Genomic DNA, 25338 nt, shown 5'->3' with positions numbered 1-25338 from the left:
TGACTGCTTGCAAAGAAAAGGAAGGTGAAGGTTTCCTTAGCACACTACAAGTTCATCCTGCTATCAAAGAGGCATATGAGAGGCTGATAGAAAGCTCAACTGATGATGACAAGAAGAGAGGAACGGTCTGGTTCGCACAGACAAAACCTGTCACCCTGCCACCTGGTGGCCAGATGAGAGTTACTGGAATTCCAAAGTTTCCTGTGATACCTTCTACTCAAGCCATTCTGGTAGAGAGGCCTGAAGAACCCCAGTTCCCCGACGAACTTCTAGTGAGGCCTGAAATCCAGACGGTTGCAGTTGTGTCATCTAAAAGAATCACTCTTACTGTCAGGAATGTCTCGACAAAGGAGATCACGCTGAAACGAGGTACGCCTATTGCTCATCTGTCCCATTGAAAAGTAAGCAGGATTCATCTGAGAGACTGATGTCTTCTTCATTCAACTTTGGAGATTCTTCAGTGCCTGAAGGATGGAAGAAGAGTTTATGTGAAAAGATGATGGAATGGAAAGAAGTGTTCTCAACACATGAGTTTGATGTGGGTTGTTCAAAGCGTACTCACCACACCATCAGAGTTACTGAAGACAAACCATTTAGGGAGAGATCTCGTCGCTTGGCCCCAGCTGATGTTGAAGATGTGAGGAAGCATCTTAATAACTTGAAAAGTATTGGGATCATATCTGAGTCGAGAAGCCCCTAGCGTCTCCTATTGTGGTGGTGAGGAAAAAAAATGGCACCATACGTATGTGTGTTGATTATAGGACTCTCAACAAGCGCACTGTTCCAGATCAGTACACAGTCCCACGTGTGGAGGACGCTCTGACATGTTTGAGCGGGAGCAAATGGTTCAGTGTGTTAGATCTCAGAAGTGGATACTATCAGATTCCGATGGGCGATACAGATAAAGAGAAGACTGCATTTATCTGTCCAGTTGGATTTTGAGAGGATGCCACAGGGTGTATCCGGAGCACCTGCAACATTTCAACGTGTCATGGAAAAGATAGTTGGAGACATGAACCTACTCGAAGTTCTTGTGTACCTCGATGACTTAATCGTGTTTGGAAGGACGCTGGAAGAACACGAGCAGAGGTTACTCAAGGTGTTAGACCGCTTGAAAAGTGAAGGTCTAAAACTGTCCCTTGACAAGTGTCAGTTTTGCCGCACATCTGTCAACTATGTTGGACATATCATATCCCAGAATGGAGTGGCTACAGACCCCTCAAAGGTTGAAGCTGTCACCACATGGCCAAGGCCTGAAACTGTGACTGCTCTGCGTTCTTTCCTAGGATTCTGTGGATATTACAGAAGATTTGTGAAAGACTATTCTAAAGTCAGTTACCCCCTGAATCAGCTCTTATGTGGATATCTTCCCTCTGCCAAGAAAGGAAGAAAGTCTAAGGAAGAGAAAGCCTACCTTAACCCCTCAGAACCATTTGGATCAAGGTGGGAGGCGAAGTATGAATTAGCATTCGAGGCACTGAAGGAAAGCCTCACAAAAGCTCCTGTGTTGGGTTTTGCTGATCCTCAGTTGCCATACGTTCTCCATGTAGATGCTAGCCGCGAAGGGTTAGGAGGAGTACTGTACCAAGATCAAGGTGAGGGTCTGCGTCCCGTGGCATTTGTGAGTCGAAGCCTGACCGCTTCTGAACGCAACTACCCAGCTCACAAGTTAGAGTTTCTTGCGTTGAAGTGGGCCGTGGTTGACAAACTACATGATTACCTGTATGGGGCCAAGTTTGAGGTTAGAACAGACAACAACCCATTGACATATGTCCTCACATCCGCAAAATTGGATGCCACTGGTCATCGTTGGCTAGCTGCGTTGTCTACCTATGACTTTAGTCTCAAGTACAGGCCCGGCAGGCAGAACATAGATGCCGATGCTTTATCTCGCCGCTCTCATCAGCAATCTGCAGTGGAACAAGATTGGAGAGACATTCCTGCATCTGGTGTCCGAGCCATGTGCCAGATGTCTAATGTTGTTAGAGTAACTCCTGGATCATCTAGTAGAGTGATTGATCAGCTGGGAGCCTCTATGCATGCTGTGCCTCAAGCATACTGTAACCTGAGCATGTTGAAGTCTCAAATGCCCAGATTGAGCACTATGGAACTTTCTGCATCGCAACAAGAAGACCCTTGTTTGAGAGAGATGTGGGTTGCTCTTAATAAACATGATGTTACCAGGGTGACAAAGATCAAACATCCATTAATCTCTTTGCTCCTGAGAGAGTGGGAGAAGCTAAAGATGGAAGATGGAGTTATGTACAGGATCACGCATCCGCCAAACGAAACTCATCGTGCTCAGTTACTACTTCCAGAGAAGTTCAGAACTATGGTTCTCAAGTTGCTGCATGATGACTCAGGTCATTTAGGATTTGACAAGACGTATGGACTTGTCAGAGACCGGTTCTACTGGCCACGCATGAAGATGGAAATAGAGGACTACTGTAAGTCCTGCGCTCGCTGTGTACAGAGGAAAACACTTCCAAAGATGATGGACCTATGGACCTTGTGTGTATGGATTTCCTGTCCATTGAGCCTGACTCAAGTAACACAGAGAATGTCCTGGTCATTACGGATCATAACACGAGATATGCTCAAGCTTTTCCAACGAAGGATCAGAAAGCATCCACTGTCACCAAAGTAGTGTGGGAAAGGTTCTTCATCCATTATGGTCTACCGAAGAAGATGCATAGCGATCAAGGTAGAGATTTTGAAAGTCGACTCATCCGTGAGCTACTGAATATGCTTCGAGTGGAGAAGTCAAGGACAACACCATATCACCCTCAGGGAGATCCACAACCCGAGAGATTGAACCGAACCTTGTTGAACATGCTTGGAACTCTTGACCCTACACAAAAGAAAAAATGGAGTCAGTATATTGGTCATCTAGTGCACTTGTATAACTGTACTCGGAATGAAGCGACTGGCTACTCGCCCTATTTTCTGATGTTTGGACGTGAAGCTAGATTGCCCGTTGATATCTGTTTTGGAGTCTTGAGTGATAGCTCGTCAGAGAGAACATACCTCAAGTATGTATCTGATATGAAGAAACAGTTACAAGCTGCTTGCAAAGTTGCTGAGAGCACTGCTGGAAAGCAAAACCATGAAAACAAACAGCGATATGATAAGAAGATTCGCTACACGCAACTTATGCCTGGAGACAGAGTCCTTATACGGAATCTAGGACTGCATGGAAAACATAAGCTGGCAGATCGCTGGGTTTCTACACCATATGTGGTGGAAAGTCAGATGTCAAACTTACCTGTGTTTCGTTTGAAGCCTGAAAGTGGAGATGGACCCAATAAGATTCTTCATCGGAATCACCTGCTACCACTGGGGCAGAAAGTGCGCGTAGAACCTGTGGTTAACATAGAACTAACTCCTAGTAGAAGGACCCTGCAAAGAAGGAGGAAAAGAAAGGGAAATGAAAAGTTGCCTGGAAAATGTACTCCTCGGAATGATGAGAAAGTTGAAGAGGTTAAGAATCCAGAAGATGAGAAGGATTTTGACTCAGAAGATGAGGACATCGGAGTATGGTATGACGTGCCTAATACAAACTGATGTCGGAACCATTTAGCTTGGACCTAGACATAGTCTGGAATCAAATGACAGGGGAACCTGAAAGAACAGAACAAGTTGGAGAAGCAATAGAGTCCAGTCAAGAAGCTAAGGTCGCAACTGGAGTTGAAGCAGATGATAATGAGACATCTAATTCAATGGAGGAGATTCAAGAAGAGGAACCAGAAGTTCAAGGAGAAGTGGAAACTTCGGAGGAAATAGAAGGACCAGGGATGCGAAGATCTCAGAAAATAAAGAAAGCTCCTGTACTACTTACCTATGATAAACCTGGAGTTCCAAGTCTAGCCCCAGTTGTCAGATATTGTTCCACACTATACAAGTGGATTGGATAAGGGAAATACAAATGTATCTCCTTTTCAATTATCTAACAAGATTTGTCTCAGTTGTAGGTTGTAGACAGTTAAGAGTTGACACGGTTACTTATTACTTTTCAACTGTGTGTTTACAAGTCATGAGGACATGCCTAATTTTGGTGGGGGGAGAGTGTAATACCCTTGTTTGAACCAAGTATTGAGTTTATTTGTTATAATTAATTGGTTATATATTTAAAAGATGATTGAATTGCTCCTAAACTGTAATGTTGTTAATGCATTATGCTTTTTGAAGAAATATTTATTTAATGTATAAGTGAATAGGGTGTTTTACTTTGAAGTTTAAGTTTTGACCAATAAGGTCGCTTGTTAAGTTGTGGCCAATGGGAGTTGACCTGGTTAACGGGAGGCCTGGGAAAAAAGAGAGGAAAAAAGACGTTGATGAAAGGATGGACGTTTTTACCTTAGAACGGTTGGTAAAGAAATTATAAAAGAAGACGACAGAACTAGAACAAAACCCATACCTACTAGGATATGAAGGGAAATACATGTTTTATTTTATAAAAGAGTTGTTATAATTTTGTTAAAACTTAGTAAAGACTGAAGCTACCGTCTCGTCGTGGAGGTATTTGCCAGCCTTGAGGTTAGCCTAGCATCGTGTGACACCGGGAGATAATGGCTTGGGAAGCTTAACGATTTCGTGTTCCCATGGGATATCGATTACGGCTAAGGAGTACTGTCTGCATGGGTAGCTGTGCTTGCCTTGGACTTTGTGAGGAAACCTGCATGGAACTGCCATACTTCGCTGAGGGAATATCGACCAAGTAGTGAGTAACCACAATGTGAGGTGCTTCTGGATATTTTTGGGTGTCGTCATTTTGTTTTTGAGCTCCAACGCGCGCCAACGGTTTATTTAAGCAAACTTGAAATAATTTGGACACGGGTTGTGCACGACTCATTGGGGATTATTTTTTTATTTCTTTTGATGTTGTGTCTGAAAATGTATTCGTGTTTGAAAATGTTTTAATACACATATGGAACGTTATGTATATCGCCTTGGTGGAGTCATTGATTGTTTCAATTTAATTTAATGCATGTTTATCCTGATTCAATAACAGAAACCTATAATAATTTCATCTGAAGTTAATACCCTATTGTCATAACCCTAGATAGTTTACAATAGGAATTCTTGTTGGAGATGTCCTTCTCACCTAACATCCCATGCTGCTGAGATACTCTGCATAAGATAATATTGTGAGAGTCATATTCGAGCCTGGTGAGAGGGTTACATTAGCATTACATTTTTTTTGGGGGGGGAGGGGGTAATAAAGAGGAATATATTGATCAAAGTCACCTTGTCCCATAAACATTTATGTGGTTATCAAAACGTCACGTCAGGGTAAGCCTACACAAAGCACAACCCTTATTTTAAGTGTTTCTAAAATCCCATATGGAGAAAATGAATGGTGGAAAAACAATTGGAACCATTTCCCTGTTTGACCGCTAGGTTTTATGGGTATTATGACTCATACTGTGGTACTCTATATTGGTCCGCTAATACAGGACTAGCATTATTATTTATTCATTTTATTCCAATTTTTCAGCACCCTCAGAACCCCTTACTTCCCGCGGCTATGAGGCTACATCGATGAGTGAAGGTTAAATACGTTTCCTTCTTTCCTTCAATCAGACAATCAAGAACTGAATTAATTCAGACATTTGACAACGTCAGGAGGAACCAATGTTTCTTAGACAGCGGCTATTGTTGACCTTTTTAAAAGAGATATACGCTGGTCATATCAGTAATGACATGTGTTATATAAGGTTGTACAGATCATGATTTTATCTAACAGTAAATGTTTACAGAACAGACATCAGGGCTCCTCAGGGCTTTGCATAAAGGTAGAGAAAAAACTCCTCTGAAAGAGGAGAACGATTCGGTGGCTGATCCAGTTTCAATAGCAGCCCCTGTCAGAAGAACAAAGCCAGAAGCTCTCTCAAGCATCAGAGGCAATCAGTTCTTAACAAGCATCCCAGCTGTGAGAGTTTATGGATGCTATCAAAAGGCACCCTATTCCCTACATAGTGCACTTCGTTTGTACCAGGGCCCATAGGGAGTAGTGCACTATATCGGAAATAGGGTGCCATTTAGGGGACACACTATTGCTCAAAACAGTCAAAAACCCCTCTAAAGATAATTTCATCTCAATGAGTCATGCTGGACTGTAGCGACCTGAGCCCCAACCACCTAGCAACCTCGTCAAGAGGTTCGGATCTCTTGGCGTCATGGCTAAGGTAAAATATATAGGCACATAATAATTTGGTAACATTTTACTCAATGTTGACAGGTGTAAGGCAATGTAATGCAGTTATAGGACTTGTTATGAGCATTTATAAAATCCTTATATTGTCTTAGTACCATCTCATAATGATCCTACCCCTCTTGATGGTAAAACAGCTCTTTGTGGTCTGACTCCTGACTAACACTGTAAACATGTCTGACACTGCTCATGATGTGATCGGACTGCATCCCCTACTGTCTACAAAGCTGTTTACAGAAGAATCCAATATGCATACCATTATGCAGCACATACAGTTGAAGTTGGAAGTTTACATACACCGTAGCCATACACCTTAGATGTACTCATGAAGTTTTCTCCGTACCCTAGTCCTCCCATCACTGTGAAACAGCAGGGACCTGGGATTCATCAGACCAGACAACGTCTTCCAATCCTCTAGTGTCCAGTGTTTTTTCTCCTTAGCTCGCTGCAACCGCAGTTTCTTGTTTTATGCTGAAAGAAGTGGAACTCTTAAGGTCGTCGCCTGCCATACCTCATTCGTGTCAAGGTACGATGAGTTGTGCATTCTTTTATAGGTCTTTGGCCATCAATTTTGTACAGGACTGTCAGTTGACTAACTGTAGCCCTTCTGTTGCTCTGCACAATTTGTATCAGCCTCCTTTGTCCTCTTTTTAAAAAACCCAGCAGTTCTTGACACACTCAAACCGGAATGCCTGGAACATACCCTGTTCAAAGGCACTTACATATTTTGTCTTGCCCATTCACCCTCTGAATGGCACACACACACACACAATACATGTCTCAATTGTCTCAAGGCTTAAAAATCCTTCTTTAACCTGTCTCTTCACCTTCATCTACACCGACTGAAGTGGATTTAACAGGTGACATCAATAAGGGATCATAGCTTTCACCTGGATTCGCCTGGTCAGTCTATGTCATGGAAAGAGCAGGTGTTCCTAATGTTTTGTACACTCAGTGTAGACTCCATTGAAAGTACATTCTAGTCCAGGACTAGGCTTAGGGTCATTGTCCTGCTGGAAGGTGAACCTCTGTCCCAGTCTCAAATCTCTGGAAGACTGAAACAGGTTTCCCTCAATCATTTCCCCGTATTTAGTGCCATCCATCATTCCGTCCATTCTGACCAGTTTCCAAGTCCCTGCCAATGAAAAACATCCCCACAGCATGATGCTGCCATCACCATGCTTCACTGTGGGGATGGTATTCTCGGGGTGATGAGAGGTGTTGGGTTTGCGCCAGAGATAGCGTCTTCCTTGATGGCCAAAGAGCTCAATTTTAGTCTCATCTGACCAGAGTACCTTCTTCCATATGTTTGGGGAGTCTCCCATATGCCTTTTGGCGAACACCAAACGTGTTTGCTTATTTTTCTTTAAGCAATGGCTTTTTTTCTGGCCACTCTTCTGTAAAGCCCAGCTCTGTGGAGTGTACGGCTTAAAGTGGTCCTATGGACAGATACTCCAATCTCCGCTGTGGAGCTTTGCAGCTCCTTCAGGGTTATCTTTGGTCTCTTTGTTGCCTCTCTGATTAATGCCCTCCGTGCCTAGTCTGTGAGTTTTGGTGGGTGGCTCTCTCTTGGCAGATTTGTTGTGGTGCCATATTCTTTCCATATTTTAATAATGGATTTAATGGTGCTCCGTGGGATGTTCAAAGTTTCTGCATTTTTTTTATAACCCAACCCTGATCTGTACTTCTCCACAACTTTGTCCTTGACCTGTTTGGAGAGCTCCTTGGTCTTCATGGTGCCACTTGCATGGTGTTGCCCCTTGCTTAGTGGTGTTGCAGACTCTGGGGCCTTTTAGAACAGGTGTATATACGTATAAAGCCCAAACAGCTAGTGGCAATTCCAAAAACAGCAAGAATACTCATTTTATTCACAACCCCCTTCTCAACCCAACCACATGAAGACTTTTCTGTCACGCCCTGATCTGTTTCACCTGTCCTTGTGCTTGTCTCCTCCCCCCCCCCCAGGTGTTACCCATCTTCCCCATTATCCCCTGGGTATTTATACCTGTGTTTTCTGTCTGTCTGTACCAGTTCGTCTTATTTTGTCAAGTCAAGCAGCATGTTACACCGTGCTCCTGCTTTTTCCTTTTCTCTGTTTTTTTTTGCTAGTCCTCCCAGTGTTGACCCTTGCCTGCCTTGACTCTGAACCTGCCTGCCTGACCATACTGCCTGCCCTGACCTCGAGCCTGCCTGCCCCTCTGTACCTGCTGGACACTGACTCTGACCTTGTTATGATCTTTTTGCCTGTCCACGACCATTCTCTTGCCTGCCACTTGGATTACAATAAATATCAGAGACTCAAACCATCTGCCTCCCGTGTCTGCATCTGGGTCTCGTCCTGTGGCCTTATATTATCAAAACAAAACGTAGTGAGAAGTTAAGATTAATGTTCCTACTCTATCTCTTCTATTGTTTCCTCTTCCCAAAATAAATAAATACAAATAAATAAAATAATGACATGTGTTATATAAGGTTGTACAGATCATGATTTTATCTAACAGTAAATGTTTACAGAACAGACATCAGAGCTCCTCAGGGCTTTGCATAAAGGTAGAGAAAAAACTCCTCTGAAAGAGGAGTCTGAATCGGGGGCTGATCCAGTTTCAATAGCAGCACCTGTCAGAAGATCAAAGGCAGAAGCTCTCTCAAACATCAGAGGCAATCAGTTCTTAACAAGCATCCCAGCTGTGAGAGTTTATGGATGCTATCAAAAGGCACCCTATTCCCTAAATAGTGCACTTCGTTTGACTGTCTTTAGACATTTATTTAACTAGGCAAGTCAGTTAAGAACAAATTCTTATTTAGAATGACAGCCTACCAGGGGAACTGTGGGTTAAGTGCCTTGTTCAGGGGCAGAACGACAGATTTTTACCCTGTCAGCTCAGGGGATTTGAACCAGCAACCTTTCGGTTATTGGCCCAACGCTCTAACCACTAGGCTACCTGCCGCCCCAAAGACATGAGGTGGAGTGACAGTAAAATGGAGGAACTGAACCGTCAAGGGATCTCTATATCTCTACACCCCATCCTACCCCATTAACTGCTGTTTGAGGGACAGCAGACATTGTTGCCCCGCCTACAATATGGGGCAATAGTCCGCAGGTTAATCACATGCAATAACATGGGGCCAGAGAGAGAGAGAGAGAGATCCGTAGAGCAGTAGTTTCAATGGAGAGGTTACTGGGTATTAAGGGTCATCGCACATTCTGTACGTAGGCATCTGCAAATCATTTGTTGTGTGGGAGCTATCATGCCCCACACTGTCGATCACTGCTGAAACCCACTGGAAGCTGTGCTGTACAGATTACATCCCACCCAGTCTGACTGAGAGGACACCACATAACAGGGAATACGCTGAGTTCCATAGTGGTTTATGATCACATGCACACCTAAACCCTGGCGGTTTATGATCCATACGTATTGATTCATAGTTATTAGGAAATCCTCTCTGAGATATCACATACACACAGACAGTACATGTCTAAACAATTAGTGGGAACGATCAATAGTTATTATCAATAGGTATTATCAATAGTTATTACCAATAGTTATTACCAATAGTTATTATCAATAGTTATTACCAATAGTTATTACCAATAGTTATTACCAATAGTTGTTATCAATTGTTATTATCAATAGTTTTTATTAGAGGTCGACTGATTAATCAGAATGGCCGATTAATTAGGGCCGATTTCAAGTTTTCATAACAATCGGTAATTGGTATTTTTGGCCACCGATTTGCCGATTTAAAAAATATATATATATATGTTTTATTATTTATTTATTTTTTAAACCTTTATTTAACTAGGCAAGTCAGTTAAAGAACACATTCTTATTTTCAATGACGGCCTAGGAACGGTGGGTTAACTGCCTTGTTCAGGGGCAGAACGACAGATTTTTACCTAGTCAGCTTGGGGATGCAACCTTACGTTAACTAGCCCAACGCTCTAACCACCTGCTTTACGTTGCCAAGGTAAGTTGCTAGCTAGCATTAAACTTATCTTATAAAAAACAATCAATCAATCATAATCACTAGTTAACTACACATGGTTGATGATATTACTAGTTTATCTAGCCTGTCCTGCTTTGCATATAATCGATGTGGTGCGCATTCGCGAAAAAGGACTGTCTTTGCTCCGACGTGTACCTAACCATAAACATCAATGTCTTTCTTAAAATCAATACACAAGTATATATTTTTAAACCTGCATATTTAGTTAATATTGCCTGCTAACATGAATTTCTTTTAACTAGGGAAAATGTGTCACTTCTCTTGCAACAGAGTCAGGGTATATGCAGCAGTTTGGGCCGCCTGGCTTGTTGCGAACTGTGAAGACTATTTCTTCCTAACAAAGACAGCCGACTTCGCCAAACGGGGGATGATTTAACAAAAGCGCATTTGTGAAAAAAAGCACAATCGTTGCACGACTGTACCTAACCATAAACATCAATGCCTTTCTTAAAATCAATACACAGAAGTATATATTTTTAAACCTGCGTATTTAGCTAAAAGAAATCCAGGTTAGCAGGCAATATTAACCAGGTGAAATTGTGTCACTTCTCTTGCGTTTGTTGCACGCAGAATCAGGGTATACAGAATCTGTCTCGTTGCGAACTAATTTGCCAGAATTTTACAGAACTATGAAATAACATTGTAGGTTGTGTGATGTAACAGGAATATTTAGACTTATGGATGCCACCCGTTAGATAAAATACGGAACGGTTCTGAAAGAATAATGTTTTCGAGATGATAGTTTCCGGATTTGACCATATTAATGACCTAAGGTTTATTATATTATAGTTAAGTCTATGATTTGATATTTGATAGAGCAGTCTGACTGAGCAGTGGTAGGCAGCAGCAGGCTCGTAATAGTCAAAGGTATATGGTTTAGAGAGAAATAGTCGACGCGTCATAATTCCTGTAATAACTTGCGGCTGAACTTGAAAGGGGTTCCTTTGTTATTTTACCGTTCATGTCTTCCATAGAGAATGTCTTGATCTACTTCAAATAAGGTCTGTGTTTTGTGCTTAAACCGCCTCGGCGTTTTGATACCCATGTAAATCTCACTAGGTAACGTTTGTCAACATATTTTCATAAATTCACTCTACAAAAAAATGTATCTTCGCTTATATTGATCAGAGTTATATCCTATGGATATCTGCACAGTTATAAAATTGGCAAGGTGGTGTAAGCCTAAACCAAACACAGACCTTATTTTAAATTAATCTAAAAATATCCTATGGAATAAATGAAGGAACCGCTTTTCAGATTTTGCTAGAAGGTGTCATGGGAATTATGACTCGCACTTTGGTAGTCAATTCTTACCATGCCCATTATTAAAATAGGATATCCTGCATATAGAAATTACAGTTTTTGTTTTCAGCATTCATCACAGGTAACTTAAACTCTATTTTTATTATTCAAACAGTTGAGAGTATTTGTCTCCTAAGCAGACTCTTCAGTATCGTTGTCACTTCAGAGCTCTGTGTGTGTGTGTGTGTGTGTGTGTGTGTGTGTGTGTGTGTGTGTGTGTGTGTGTGTGTGTGTGTGTGTATATATATATACAGGGAAAAATAATCATAATAATAATCGGCCGATTAATCGGTAGCGACATTTTTGGCCCTCCAATAATCGGTATCGGCATTGAAAAATCATAATCGGTCGACCTCTAGTTTTTATTAATAGTTATTAACAAGTTATTATTAACAGTTATTAGGCAATCCTTAAACCTAATTGAAGGTACTATAGTACTACTCTATGGCGGTGTGAGCTCGACAACAACCAATTGAATGACCAATGGGGTCCTGCTATTACCTTGTTATTATTCAACCTTACAATAAATGGGAGTGTCCACACTCCTTGACCTCAACACAAGGCTTATCTTTCATAGCCGGCCTATGGGTACAGCTCAAAGGATTAAGTCAGGTAAGTCTATTGGCTCACTCTCAACATTTGTTAACATTGCCAAAGGTAGATAATAAACAAAAGTGAAATAAACAATAAAAATGTACAGTAAACATTACACTCATAGAAGTTCCAAAAGAATAAAGACATTTCAAATGTATTTGGATTTGTGTAATCTGAGGGAAATATCTCTCTCTAATATTTTCATACATTTGGCAGGAGGTTAGGAAGTGCAGCTCAGTTTCCACCTCATTTTGTGGGCACTGTGCACACAGCCTGTCTTCCCTTGAGAGCCAGGTCTGCCTACCACGGGTTTTCTCAATAGCAAGGCTATGCTCACTGAGTATGTACATAGTCAAAGCTTTCCTTAAGTTTGGGTCAGTCACAGTGGTTTCTTTCTCTCTCTCTCTCTCTCTCTCTCTCTCTCTCTCTCTCTCTCTCTCTCTCTCTCTCTCTCTCTCTCTCTCTCTCTCTCTCTATATATATATATATATATATATATATATATATAGGCCAACCGTTTCACTGCTTAAACCGTTATTATTTATTCTAACAGTTCATCCATTTCACACCAACTACCAGATTTCTTCCAATTCCAACCTGCTGCCTCATTCAATCCAAAGACAATTTCCACACTGAGTGGATGATGAAATTGTTCTATCTCTAATTTAAATGGAGACAGGCAGACAGGCAGACAGACTGTGATACAGTTAAAGCAGACTCACCTGGGTGTTCTAGTATTTACTTAATCTGTACTGTGCTGTATTAATACAACTATAAGTTTATTTTTATTTTTACAGGGACAGTGCACATTAATCAACGTTTCAGTAAAAGTGCCGGTTTTAGCCAACCGGCTAATTTTCAACCGCAGTCCCTGGGCAGGTTATTAAAAACAATTACAATACAGACAATCAATGAGCAGTGAGCACACGCAGAGCAACATAGGACAAGCAAGACACAGCATGCAGACAGAGAAACATAGGACAAGCAACACATAGCATGCAGACAGAGAAACATAGGACAAGCAACACATAGCATGCAGACAGAGAAACATAGGACAGGCAACACATAGCATGCAGACAGAGAAATATAGGACAGGCAACACATAGCATGCAGACAGAGAAACAGGACAGGCAACACATAGCATGCAGACAGAGAAACATAGGACAAGCAACACATAGCATGCAGACAGAGAAACATAGGACAGGCAACACATAGCATGCATACAGAGCAACACAGCACATAAAGCAACAAGACAAAACCCATAAAAGCAACAAAGTGTTTCCACACCTCATAAGCTACAGACAACAGACAACATGGAAAGTGGAAATACACAGCTAGGGATTATGTTCACAAGTCTGATTGACCTTTAGCCATGTCTCCATGTTTTTTGTGAAAGTGTGATAGGTGGTGCAGTTATGTGTGTCTGATGGCAGTGTATTCCAGACATGGGAAGCTCTCACAGAGAAAGCAGATTTACTAAAGGTGCTTTTCCTTAAGGGAACTATACAGTCACCTCTCATGGCAGACCTTGTGGATCTGCTGCCCTGTCTGTTTAACAAAAGTACTGAGTGGAGGGGGAGCCAGGCCATTTAGGATCTTGAATACAAGACATGCGTCGGTGTATTGCACAAGATTTTCCCAACTCAGGAGCTCATGCTTTCTGAGGATGTAACAGTGATGATGTCTATTGGGCTTCCTATCAAGCACTTTGAGAGCCTGTTTGTAGGCAGACTAAATAGGTTTTAATGTTGTACAACAAGCTTGGGCCCAACTAGTAAAGCAGTATGTTAAGTAGGGGAGTATCATATATTTGAAGTACAGTTTTGCTACCTCTGTAGTCAAACAATTTTGTATAAATCGGAAATGAGCTAGGTTGGATTTGGTTATTTGAATTACCTTTTTCACCTGCTTTTTAAAAGAGAGGTTGGAATCAAGTATGATGCCAAGGTACTTAAAATCAGATACCACCTGGAGCTTCTCCCCTGACACATAGACATCTGGTTCAGTAGCATCAGATACCACCTGGAGCTTCTCCCCTGACACATAGACATCTGGCTCAGTAACATCTGTTGCCCTCTTTCTGAAGAACATGCAGACAGTTTTTTTCACATTGAGATGCAAACACGAATCACTGAGACCTGGACCATTACAGTAGTGAGTTCTTGTGCAGCTTGTTGTTTGCTCTTTGCATGCACATATATCACTGTATCATCTGCATACATTTGAACTTCAGACCCAGTACAGACAGAAGACAGGTCATTAATGTACAGGCTGAACAGGAGGGGCCCCAGTATTGACCCTTGGTGCACGCCCACTGTCACGGCTGTCGAAAGGATCGGACCAAAATGCAGCGTGTGTTTCGTTCCACATATTTATTAGACTGTGAAACTATACGCAATACAAAATAAACTGAAGGACAAAACAACAAACCATGACGCAGAGGAGAAACAAACACTACTCACAAAATATAATCACCCACAAAAACAGGTGGGACAAACATCAGCTTAAATATGACCTCCAATTAGAGACAACGACGACCAGCTGCCTCTAATTGGAGATCATACCAAGCAACACCAACATAGAAATACAAAACTAGAAATTGAACATAGACATACAAAACATAGACAAACACCCCCTGACCTACTCTACCATAGAAAATAACAACATACTATGGTCAGGACGTGACAGTACCCCCCCAAAGGTGCGGACTCCGAACGCACCTACACAAACAACAAAACCCCCCGCAAACAACAACCCCCCCAAAAACAAAAACACAAAGGGAGGGTAGGGTGGGTGACTAATGTCTATGGCGGCTCAGGTGCAGTACCCAGAACCTTCTCATCCAGCGCATCCCCCATTTGAGGAGGCGGCTCTGATTCGGGGCGAAATCCTCGCTCCACCCATTGATCCCTCCGCTCTAGTACCACCGGACCGTGGATCGTCGGAGGAGGAACCGGACTGTAGATCATTGCTGGAGGTTCTGGACTGCAGGCTGTCGCTGAAGACTCTGGGCTGAGGAACTTCTCAGGAGGTTCCGGACTGTAGTCCGTCTCAGGAGGTTCCGGACTGTAGGCCGTCTCAGGAGGTTCCGGACTGTAGGCCGTCTCAGGAGGTTCCGGACTGTAGTCCGTCTCAGGAAGTTCCCGGACTGTAGGCCGTCTCAGGAGGTTCCGGACTGTAGGCCGTCTCAGGAGGTTCCGGACTGTAGGCCGTCTCAGGAGGTTCCGGACTGTAGTCCGTCTCAGGAGGTTCCGGACTGTAGTCCGTCTCAGGAGGTTCACCCACAAAAACAGGTGGGACAAACATCAGCTTAAATATGACCTCCAATTAGAGACAACGACGACCAGCTGCCTGTAATTGGAGATCATACCAAACAACACCAACATAGAAATACAAAACTAGAAACTGAACATAGAAATACAAAACATAGACAAACACCCCCTGTCATGCCCTGACCTACTCTACCATAGAAAATAACAACATACTATGGGCGACAGCTCATTGCTCACTCTGACACACTGAGTTCTGCCTTCGAGGTATGATTTCATCCATCTCAAAACATTGGGGGAAAAGTTGAACTTGGACAATTTTGTGATGAGAACCTCATGGTTAACAGTTATCAAAAGCCTTCCTTAGGTCCAGAATCACAGCCCCAACAACGCCCCCCTTTGTCCATCTTGGACTTCACATTTTCCAGAAGAAAGCAGTTAATGGTGGTGTGTTCTCAGTCTGTACTGTGCTGTATTAATACAACTATAAGGACCATAATGGTGGTGTGTTCTTAGTCTGTACTGTGCTGTACAGTAGCGGAGCCCGTTCAATTCTCACCCCAGGGCATCAGACAGATCTCTGGAGAGCCATCTAAAAGGGAGTCTCCTTCCTTTTTAGACCACAGCTCTGCTAGCCTGATCGTAGGTCAGATTGTGCTGTCTTGCCTCCCGACCAAATAATCACATTCTGATCTTAGACCTAGTACAACTCTGAACTCTTTTGTCACAGATAAGAGATGGGACTCATGGGAGCTCCTAAAAGTTGTTTGTGTGTGTGTGCGTGTGTGTGTGTGTCAGTGACGTGCAGTGAGGTCAGTGGATGGGTATAATGGGCGCCGAAGACGTTGATGTCGATTAAGGCAGCCCCCCCCCCTGCATCTCTCTGATTCAGAGGGGTTGTGTTAAATGCGGAAGACGCATTTCAGTTGAATACATTCAGTTGGACAACTGACTAGGTATCCCCCTTTCCCTTTCCCTAATCAAAGCCAGATTTACTCACAAATACCTTGACGAAGGCCCAGTTAACCATACAACAGATAGCTCCAACAGCCAGATTGACATAGGCTGTTAACCGAAATTGACAAAAAAGATTTAATCAAACGTAGGCTTAAATACCAATGTAGCCAAGATACACAAGCGATAGCCTCCGATGGCCGCATATTTCATAGCATCAGACAAAATGACACACTGATCAACTCAGCCATAGATGTAGCATCCACAGTTACAACTAATCTGGGCATTAAAATACCAATATATGTACGCATTTCATCCAAACAGTTTGCAATGAATTTTCTTTCACAATGGATTTACAATTCTTCCAATGCACCGCACACGCAAACACACACAATATTATTATGGTGTCAAATATTATTACACACACACACATATATATATATAATAAATAATATTGTTCAAAGTTTTTCCATAACAACAATCAAAATGACTGGAAAACGTCTCATAAAAACTTAAAATTCTAGCTTGATAAATCAAACGTCGACATGAAAATCAAAGCCATGGGCGCCGCTCTCTAAACAGCAGACCAGCAAATGAAAATAACGACAGAAATTAAATAACGGCTGAATCTACATAATGCTGTAATGCTCGGGCGTAGCGGGAGAGGAATCAAACGCAGGAAGCAGCGATACAGGGTAGTGGCTTTTAATGAGCCAAATGGCGAAAACACAAGCCACCCCAAACAGCGATGAGAGCGCACACAAAACAAAGTGCCCCAAACACAGGGGAAAACACAGTCGGCGCAAAAACCACGCACTAGCGCAAAAACACAATCAGCGTGTACACAAGCAAACAACAGAGAAACAATCCCGCACAAAGAGCAGGCGGGCCAGCTAGCTCATATATCCCCGCTAATCAACCCAACTAAGGACAGGTGCAAACAATAACAGAAAGGGGGAAAACAAAAAAGGAATCAGTGGCAGCTAGTAGGCCGGTAACGACGACCGCTGAGCGCCACCCGAGCAGGAGGGAGCGCCACCTTCGGTGGGAGTCGTGACAAATGCATTGAAATAAAGGGCATAAATCAGAGATATTTACTTACATTATCAAGGTAACAAAACAAATAACTCGACCTAACAATGGCGAAAAAGGTGGAAAGTAACATAGAATAGAAAACATAGAATGCAAGACTACACGGAGGTCCAAGGGAGTGGCGTAGGCAGTGGCTGAACAACGACACGGATAATATATAGCTGGCTGGGTTTTCCGTGCATCACAAGGACAGAACAGCTACGTCTGGTAAGACGAGGGGTGGGAGTGTGTGTCCATTTGTCAATAGCAGCTGGTGCGCAATGTCTAATATTGAAAAAATCTTGAGGTATTGCTCATATGAGGTGGAGTAAAACATGATAAGCTGTTCACCACACTATCTACCAAGAGAGTTTATCTATATTATTCGTAGCCGTCTATTTACCACCGAAAACCAATGCTGGCATGAAGACCACACTCAACGAGCTGTATAAGGCCATATGCAAACAAGAAAATGCTCATCCAGAAGTGGCGCACCTAGTGGCCGGGGACTTTAATGAAGGCTAACTTAAATCCGTTTTACCTCATTTCTACCAGCATTTCATGTGTGCAACCAGAGGAAGACCACCTTTACTCCACACACAGAGATGCATACAAAGCTCTGCCTCGCCCTCCATTTGGCAAATCTGATCATAATTATATTCTCCTGATTCCTGCTTACAAGCAAAAACTAAAGCAGGAAGTACCGATGACTCGATCAATACGGAAGTGGTCATATGACGCAGATGCTACGCTACAGGACTGTTTTGCTAACACAGACTGGAATATGTTCCGAGATTCATCCGATGGCATTGTGGAGTATATCACCTCAGTCACTGGCTTCATCAATAAGTGCATCGACGACGTCGTCCCCACAGTGACCGTACATACATATTCCAACCACAAGCCATGGATTACAGGCAACATCCGTACCGAACTAAAGGCTAGAGCTGCCACTTTCAATGAGCGGGACACTAATACGGACACTTATAAGAAATCCCGCTATGCCCTCAGACGAACTATCAAACAGGCAAAGCGTCAATACAGGACTAAGATTGAATCCAACTACACCGGCTCTGATGCTCTTTGGATGTGGCAGGGCTTGCAAACTATTACAGACTACGAAGGGAAACCCAGCCGCAAGCTGCTCAGTGATGTGAGCTTACCAGACAAGCGAAATGCCTTTTAAGCTCGCTTTGAGGCAAGCAACACCAAAGCATGCATGAAAGCACCAGTTGTTCTGGATGACTGTGTGATCACGCTCTCCGTAGCCGATGTGAAGAAGACCTATAAAGAGGTTAACATTCACAAGGCCACGGGGCCAGACAGATTACCAGGACGTGTACTGGCAAGTGTCTTCACTGACATTTTCAACCTCTCCCTGAGTCTGTAATACCTACATGTTTCAAGCAGACCAGCATAGTCCCTGTGCCCAAGAAAGCGAAGGTAACCTGGCTAAATGACTACTGCCCCGTAGCACTCACGTCGGTAGCCATGAAGTGCTTTGAAAGGCTGGTCATGACTCACATCAACACCACCATCCCGGAAACCCTAGAACAACTCCAATTCGCATACCGCTCCAACAGATCCCAGATTACGCAATCTAAATTGCACTCCACACTGCCCTTTCCCACCTGGACAAAAGAAACACCTATGTGAGAATGCTATTCATTGACTACAGCTCAGCGTTCAACACCATAGTGCCCACAAAGCTCATCATGAAGCTAAGGGCCCTGGGTCTAAACACCTCCTGCAATTGGATCCTGGACTTACTGACGGGCCGCCCCCAAGTGCTAAGGGTAGGCAACAACACATCTGCCACCCTGATCCTCAACACCCCTCAGGGGTGCTTGCTTAGTCACCTCCTATACTCCCTGTTCACCCACGACTGCGTGTCCAAGAACGACTCCAATACCATCATTAAGTTTGCTGACGACACAACAGTGTTAGGCCTGATTACCGACAACGATGATACAGCGTAGAGAGAGGAGGTCAGAAATCTGGCAGTGTGGTGCCAGGACAACAACCTCTCCCTAAATGTGAACAAGACAAAGGAGCTGATCGTGGACTACAGGAAAAAGAGGGCCGAACAGGCCCCCCTTAACATCGATGGGGCTGTAGTGGAGAGCGGCTCGAGAGAAAAAGTAGGGAACTTGTCTGTCGGCCCTGCATTAAAGACCACAATTGGTTAAAGTTAATTGTGATAAATAAAAAAGTATACCAGTTTCATTTAAGGACCAAAAAATGTACAACTGTGCCATATTGATTGAAAAATAGTTGGGAAGAGATTTTCGATGTTCCGATTCCATGGCACATGGTTTATGAACTGATACGCAAAATTACACCGGATTCAAAACATAGAATTTTTCAATTTCAATTATTATACAAAATTCTTGCAACCAATAGAATGTTATATATATATATGTTATATATATGGGGGATACAACCTTCCATACAACCTGTCCATATGTATCTTGTTTTTGGTCACAGGTCCAGGAATGGTTGAAGAATTGCAACATTTATCTGGAGCTAACTCTGCAGATAGCATTACTGGGTGAACAGAAAAGTAATTGTCAATCGATCAATAATATAATAATACCTTTAGCAAAAATGCTTACCTTTAATTTACAATCTTTAGAAATTATGAGAATAGAAAGGTTCAGAAGTTTTTGTGAAACATCACAGCACAGTTGACAATATATGGCCAATAAAAATCCAATATGGATGGTGTTAAGAGATAGATGGGATTGGTTGAATGGAGCTGAAGGTTGAGACTAATAACAACAAGATAATGAGACTAATAACAACTAATGTAAAACATACTGTGTCCGTAAAACGTATATAAGTTCAGAACTTTTGTGAAAGAAATAGATGGGAGAATTTGAGAAAATAATTTGACGTGCTTTATTGTGGCCATTTTGTCAGGTTGTTTTTGCCCACTGGCTAGCTTCCTTACTCAGTTCAAGGGATCCGTGCAAAATTATATAGACGGCCAAATAAGCAAGCTTTTCCCACACAACATGTTTAAGCCTTAAAGGCAATACGCATTTGAAAAATAATACATCCGCTCAATGCAATGAACAAAGCTAGTATAAACCTTGATGCCAATGCCTACCACTGTCCATCAGCAGGGAATGGAGTCATGAATGGCCGCGCCTGTCAACGATTTGAAAGGATAGGAAGGTAGCCACAGATCGACCAGAGCTTTCAAAGCAGTTTTAGCACATTTGGGGACATTGAGTATAAAACCCACAAAAATCATTGACCAAAAAACATGAGTTACTGCCTACCCTGCCTGCACGTCACTGATGTGTGTAACTGTGTGTCCCAGACAGTCTGACACGTACTGCAGTGTGATTACAGTAATAAGTGTTGTCAGCTGACATCTCTGCAGATAATCAGAGACAATTGTGGTGCAGTGTGTCCCAAATACCCTATATATTGAGCCCTGGTCCAACAGTAGTGCACTATATAGAGAATAAGGTGTCATTTGGGACACTAGATAGAGAATGCTCCATGATATAGACTGCAGACTTGTTCATTTATCAGACTAGATACTGTATGTTATCTGTCTATGATATAGACTGTAGACTTGTTCATTTATTAGACTAGATACTGTATGTTATCTGTCTATGTTCCATGTTATAGACTGTAGACTTGTTCATTTAGCAGACTAGATACTGTATGTTATCTGTCTATGTTCCATGATATAGACTGTAGACTTGTTCATTTATCAGACTAGATACTGTATGTTATCTGTCTATGTTCCATGATATAGACTGTGGACTTGTTCATTTATCAGACTAGATACTGTATGTTATCTGTCTATGTTCCATGATATAGGCTGTGGACTTGTTCATTTATCAGACTAGATACTGTATGTTATCTGTCTATGTTCCATGATATAGGCTGTAGACTTGTTCATTTATCAGACTAGATACTGTATGTTATCTGTCTATGATATAGACTGTAGACTTGTTCATTTAGCAGACTAGATACTGTATGTTATCTGTCTATGATATAGACTGTAGACTTGTTCATTTATCAGACTAGATACTGTATGTTATCTGTCTATGATATAGACTGTAGACTTGTTCATTTAGCAGACTAGATACTGTATGTTATCTGTCTATGTTCCATGATATAGACTGTAGACTTGTTCATTTATCAGACTAGATACTGTATGTTATCTGGCTATGATATTGACTGTAGACTTGTTCATTTAGCAGACTAGATACTGTATGTTATCTGGCTATGTTCCATGTTATAGGCTGTAGACTTGTTCATTTATCAGACTAGATACTGTATGTTATCTGGCTATGCCCCATGATATAGGCTGTAGACTTGTTCATTTAGCAGACAATATATGCTTATAAGTGCCATTATTTTATATTATACTGTATGAGTTTATAGTAAGGAGAATATAATTGAACTTAGCTTAATAAAATGGAAAGGATATTTTTTCCCATTCCGGAGTGAGCGAGCATATGAAGTGGCTACGTTGAGCATTAAAGTCATCATTTGAAACAGGTCCTATAAGATAGATTTAGAGTTATTTGGCAACTTTAGTTGTGAATGATACAAACCTTAGAATGTATCAGAAATCAACACATATATGGGCTGCATGATGGAACTATAGACTGTCGATGATTTGAGAAAGTCTCAAAAAAAGCTTGCTCTCTGTTCCTTCCCTCAGGCTGCACAGCTGTTCTCTCATCAAGTGATCATATTTTCACCCATCAGACTATTCTCAATGTAATCTGGTCTTTACTAATATGTAAAATGAGTTTTGATTTAGAACGGTCCATTATGAAATGGGCAGGAACAGGAGCAGGAGAAAAAAATGCATGTCATCTGTATGCACTGGAATAGCAAATGGAGGTCTATTTTTCAATGATGACAGGTAGGCTACTTCTTTTTTATAGCAGAGCTGTGCTTAATATAAATATAACAACATGTATTTCTTGGGCACAACTTTGGTTTTAGAAGTGGGGGGGTGACATAATTATTATAATATTTTTTTATCCGGTTGGATAAACACTCCAAACAGCGTATCCGACCGCTCAGAGGCGTCTGCATGGTCCTAAAGCAACACCGTCGCCTCGTTTTGTATCACATTCCAATTATAAAAGCGGGGGAGGGGACAAAACAGCAATTTCAGAATGGGGGAGGGGCATGTCCCCCCCGTCCCCGTCCCCCACTCCCACTCCAAGCATCAACCACTGTTTGAGGAGCATTCTCTCTCTGTGCGACAGGTGATATTCCGCCCAAACTCCGTATTCCATGGGCTCTCCAACCTTGTTCCTGCAGCTACACAGTGCTTCATTTGAGCTACACAGTGCTTCATTTGAGCTACACAGTGCTTCATTTGAGCTACACAGTGCTTCATTTGAGCTACACAGTGCTTCATTTGAGCTACACAGTGCTTCATTTGAGCTACACAGTGCTTCATTTGAGCTACACAGTGTGAAATATTTTTTTAAGGACAGAGAGGTGAGGAGATGGAAACACACGGTGGTGAGATATTCTGTACAGCTAAATGTAATGTGTCACCCAATTAATTATGAAAATATAACAAATTCTTGTTTACTAGGCTATTTAAAATCAAATACAAATTCACTATAATTGTAAGCTAACTCTGTAAGCCGCCCTGCTAATCAATGAACCAACAGCATCGCCTAGGCCTATACATTCTCCCCCAGACTCACGGATATACATGTTGGAGTGTAGCATAAGGTAACCAGTCCACCCAGTATGCATAATAATACAGTCTACACTTAAGGGTGATTACCGTAAATTCCAGACTATAAGCCGCAACTTTTTTCCCAGGCTTTGAACCTCGCGGCTTAAACAATGGCGCGGCTAATATATGAATATATTTCTCATAAAAAACACATTCTGTGACGTGCTGAGTTTTTTGGCGGCATGAATTTTTCGTTAGACCAATGAAATTGCCGAACGGGTTAAGGTCAAACAACTTTTTTGTTTACTGTTTAGATTAAATCGAACGCGCTCAAACTTCCCATCATTCTGATTACGGTAGTCATTTTGTCATCCTCATCATGGCAAAGACACAGAGAAATGCATATGATGCAGCTTTCAAGTTGAAGGTGATTGATCTGGCAGTTGGAAAAGGAAATAGAGCTGCTGCACGGGAGCTTGGTCTTAATGAGTCGATGATAAGACGTTGGAAACAGCAGCGTGAGGAATTGACTCAGTGCAAAAAGACAACTAAAGCTTAGGGCTAATTTTTTACTTTTTGTTACAAGCCGTGTTTCGTTAAAGCCTATTTATTTTTGTTACAAGCCGTGTTTCGTTAAAGCCTGTGTAAAGTTCATTTGTTTCAATGTACCGGTAGGCACCTGCGGCTTATAGACATGTGTGGCTTATTTATGTTCAAAATAATAATATTTTTTAAATTCAGTGGGTGCGGCTTATATTCAGGTGCGCTTAATAGTCCGGAAATTACGGTACTCAAATGTGTTTAGTTTTGGAGTATAGGCTAGACCAACTATGTACCAAAGACATCTTAAATACATTTTGCTTTATGTTTTTCTGCCATGCGTAATATGTGGCAGGCTATGTATTGTATAATGGCTCAATAATAACTTAAATTCATTTTTTTTTCAGGCACATATAGACCTATGGGTATGAATAAAGTCTAATATGCCTGTGGGTGTTTTCATTTTTTTACTGCAGTGGGTCACACAGTGTTTCCTGGTAGTTCTGTATTTACTTTTCAACAACCATCGAGCAAAAACAATTTGTCCCCAAAAAAAGGGCATGCCAAAAATCAATGAGCGCAAGGAAATGAGTGCTTCTTTTGGGATACTAAAAACATTGCTCCCGAAAATTCCCCTCGATCAACAGGTCTCTAGCTCCCCAAACTAGTCAAAGGACAAACATTGCTCACGCAGACTGTCTCTGTCTTCATTCATCATATTCCGTACATCTACCACATGGACTGAATGCTTTGATGTTAAACAGGACATGATCCCAGTTATAGAACAGAGTAACTCATCCTGTGAGGTAATTGAGTAACTGACAACATGTGCAGCAACATCTGTCTGCATCGGTAGCATCACTAATATAATTAGCAGGTCCCTCTTGAAAAATATATATTTTTTTATCTCAATGAGAATAACCTGTATAAATAAAGGTTAAATGAAAAATAATACATTTCATACTGCATCAGTCATACATACTCAGCACTCACTCAGTCACAGATATCATGGTATATAAACTATCCCCTGCCCCTCTATCCCCATCCCTGGTCCCTCTCCTTACCTGGGCTGGTTGAGTACTGCAGGCTACCCCTCTTCCTCAAGGGGGACTGGGGTTTGGGTTTGGCCCCAGGCCCAGACCCTGCTCCTGGGGACGGGTTGGAGGACATCTTCCCTGGCTGGTTAAGTCAAGACTGGATAAAGAAAACACAATAAGCAGCACGGCAGAGCTGGAGCAGACTGTAGAGGGAGAGTTAGAGAGCCACGAGTAAGAGGGGAGAAGTAGAGAGAGAGATATAGAGAGAAAGAGAGAGAGATAGCGAGAGCGAGAGAAGCAGCACAGATGCTGAGAGAGGCAGAGAGCTGGGGGTTTTCTGCTGTGTGTGTGTCTTCCCTGAATGCAGTGTTGACGGTGCTGCTGGGGGCGTGACAGAGCTACTCAACGTTACACACACAACACGGCTGCAGACAGTTCCATTCTGCTCTGTACTGTTCTGTTGCCCCGGCAACCACAACCCTGTCATGTGCAAAAGGAGAAGTGGTCACAGAGGACTGACTGATAATATCAGTTAATAACACTAAAACCCATTGGCTGAACAAAGTTCTCAGTTGCCTGGACTCGTTTAGCTAATTATGCAGTCTGTTGTCAATACCTTAAACCATTTCACATGGTAAAACACAATTTGCAGATCTCACTTAGACT

General features: G+C 42.1%; 1 protein-coding gene across 3 annotated transcripts in view; it reads right to left on the bottom strand.

Annotated features, from left to right (window-relative positions):
* LOC106572896 (AMP deaminase 2) overlaps positions 1–25117 on the bottom strand; it is a 114137-nt gene extending 89020 nt beyond the window's left edge. Inside the window, exon 1 of one of the 3 annotated variants that reach the window (XR_006759363.1) lies at positions 24700–25117. Coding sequence is in view for 2 of the 3 variants with exons in the window: in XM_045696459.1 (XP_045552415.1) it covers positions 24700–24805 (106 nt within the window). In the remaining variant the exon portion in view is untranslated. The remainder of the gene's footprint in view (positions 1–24699) is intronic. The other 2 variants (XM_045696459.1, XM_014147478.2) reach the window with 2 other exon arrangements.
* Positions 25118–25338: the final 221 nt, after the last annotated feature.

This window comes from Salmo salar, chromosome ssa15, assembly GCF_905237065.1.
Source record: "Salmo salar chromosome ssa15, Ssal_v3.1, whole genome shotgun sequence".
In the NCBI taxonomy this organism is placed as follows: Eukaryota; Metazoa; Chordata; class Actinopteri; order Salmoniformes; family Salmonidae; genus Salmo; species Salmo salar.
This window is presented reverse-complemented; position numbering and strand designations above follow the sequence as displayed.